This window comes from Pterocles gutturalis, unplaced genomic scaffold, assembly GCF_000699245.1.
Source record: "Pterocles gutturalis isolate BGI_N339 unplaced genomic scaffold, ASM69924v1 scaffold7216, whole genome shotgun sequence".
Taxonomy (NCBI): domain Eukaryota; kingdom Metazoa; phylum Chordata; class Aves; order Pterocliformes; family Pteroclidae; genus Pterocles; species Pterocles gutturalis.
Genome location: NW_010100200.1, coordinates 1 through 2,508, shown reverse-complemented (window position 1 = coordinate 2,508; position 2,508 = coordinate 1). Strand labels below are relative to the sequence as shown.

Genomic DNA, 2,508 nt, shown 5'->3' with positions numbered 1-2,508 from the left:
CCGTCCAGCCCATGGCACCTGCCCCCCAGAAACCTCCAGAGCGGCTTCACCGCGTCCAACCCATGGCACCCGCACCCCAGAAACCTCCAGAGCGGCTTCACCGCGTCCAACCCATAGCACCTGCAACCCAGAAACCTCCAGAGCGGCTTCACCGTGTCCGACCCACGGCACCTGCACCCCAGCGCTTTGTTCTGGGCTCTCCAGGGCAGGAGGCAGCTCAGAAATCCCAGTTCTGCCCCTACAATCCAACTGGAAGCGATTAAATCAGGTGGGAGCTGGCTGAGGAGACAACTCCCTCCCTCCCTGCTCAGAATGAGGCGCAGGGTTGCCAAAACTGGGCTACCTGGGGTCAAATTTTAGCCTTGTTTGGGATTTTTGGGTGTTTTTTCAGCTGCTGCAAGGAATCAAGGATGCTAACCCCTCGGAAAGGAGGAAACCGCTAATGAGCCAGCCCTTCAGGACGAAGGTGAGTGGCTCAAGCTGGGTGAAATCAGACTGTTTGAAGCAAAACTCCAGCCCAGGGAAGGCAGGAAGGTTTCTCACCGCGGCTCGTGCGAGGGCCCGCTCTGCTCCAGCAGGGTGAACTCGCAGTGCTGGGAGGTGTACTGGGAGTACTCGGTCAGGCCGCTGACGGGGTTCTTCTCCTGACACGCCAGCAGCTTCTCCATGGGCGTACAGGGCAGAGCGCCTTCCAGCTGCGCGGCGAAACTGGGGGAGGACTGGGAGCCCAGGAAGGGCTCTGGCTCGTCGGGCTGCGCATGGATGGCATTGAGGTTATCCGGGATATCATCCGTGGCCCACCACCCGTTCTCAGTGCTGTCGTAGTGGCTCAGACTGGGAAATTCGGGCTTGATGTCCTGTGGTGGGGCGGCGTTGGCGTCATTGCCATCGCTCCGATCCGCCGGCCCCATGGGCTGATGTCCATTCTCAACGCTCTCCTCCTCCGACGCCGTCGCTGCTGGTGAAGCCACCGTCACCTCCTGGGGACAGGGAGGGACAGAGGAAGGGGGACAACCCGACTGCGGCATGGGATCCGCTGTCTGCATTACCGCGCTGGCCTTCAGCCTCATCTGCATCCGCTCGCGTTTCCGGTCAGTCAGGGACCACCGCGGGGGGCTCGTGTTCTGCTTGCGGACATCTCCCAGCTTCTCCAGTGCGCTCAGGAAGGCGTTCACGTCCTTGGCCCTCGAAAACCCGATGTTTTTGGCGAGGTTGAGCGCCGTCGTTTCTTCCACGCTGAATAAATAGTTGCAGATTTTGTCCTTCGTCTCAGCCATCGTGGGATCGGTGTCTCCCAAGCCAGCCGCACTCCTCTCCTCTCCTCTGCTCTCACACGCCGGATACGTGCGACCGCCGCCGCGCGCCGCGGGGCTCCTTTCTCTCCCTGCGATCGGGCCGGCAATCCTCCACAGTGGCGGCGTCTCCCCACCTTTGTGCAGTTTCCCTTCTCGCAGGAGTTTGTACAGAATGCGGTTGACCTCTTTCTTTTGGGTTTTAAGCTTCCGTGAAAGATCATGAACTGTACAAGTCTTCCCCTCCCCAAGCTGCCGGAAAATCGTCAGAATTTCTTCCTCACGGTCTCGTCCGGCAAGAGACAGACTCTGTAAATTCAGCCTGATGGTGTCAGAATCTCTCTCCGAGTTCTCCTGATGATCGTACCGAGGAGGACAGTAACGTGGCGACGCTTCTCCCCACGGGCGCCCGCTGCTGGGTTTATACCATCCCGCTCGGCCGCAGCCAGGTTTCCGTGTCTCTGCCAGAGCTGGTGCCGCCGCCCGCGTGCCCCCGATACGTGATTTCTCGTGCGATCTCTGAGGCAAACAGACGTCAGCGTCCCGCTCTGTCAGGAGCTGCTGGTGTGAAAACGTTTCCTGATTAGTTCCTCGTGGGGTTTGAGGGCGGATAAAAAACCCTTGACGAGCTCTGGGGTAATTAAGTCTGGAGCGGGTGAGACACGAGCCTCTGCCTCGACCAGCGCCTCTGCTCATAGCGCACTGCGGGGTCGCGGGTGGGGATTGGGCAGCTCGCGCGCCGGAAGAAGGGGAGCCGTGGTTCCTTCTGCGCTCTCCCGGCCCGAACGGGTGCCTGCTGGGAGGGAAAAAAAACAACAATTCAGCATTTACTGACACAACCACGGGATCCCAGAAATGGGGTTTAAACAGCTCGCACGGGCACATGGGACAGAGCTGCGACGGTTCTCAGCCTTGAGGCCAAAAAAAGTCCAAAACCCCAAAAGCCCTTCGCTTCCAGGAGGTTCCGTGACCCGTGGGGTAAAGCATCACCCCAGAGGGGACGGAAAGCGATAACGGGCAGAGAAATCAGAGAGGAGAGCAGCTGGCGACGGTCTGAACGGGGTTTCGGGCTGTAAACCAGATTCCACTACTACCGCAACCGGCTGTGCCCCCCAGGATCTGAGACGGAGCTTTAACCCACGGTTTGAAAACAAGGAACCCGCGGCAGGACGCGTCCCAGTTCTCTGCCAGCAGCTCGTTGAGAAGCCGAGCGGAT

General features: G+C 59.7%; 1 protein-coding gene across 1 annotated transcript in view; it reads right to left on the bottom strand.

The window, feature by feature from the left end:
- The window catches only part of LOC104465650 (double-stranded RNA-specific adenosine deaminase-like), a gene marked incomplete at its 3' end in the record, with an annotated part of 4,682 nt that extends 2,694 nt beyond the window's left edge, over positions 1-1,988 (bottom strand). The window contains 1 exon segment of the mRNA XM_010078780.1: positions 544-1,988. Within this exon segment, the coding sequence (XP_010077082.1) occupies positions 544-1,988 (1,445 nt within the window).
- Positions 1,989-2,508: the final 520 nt, after the last annotated feature.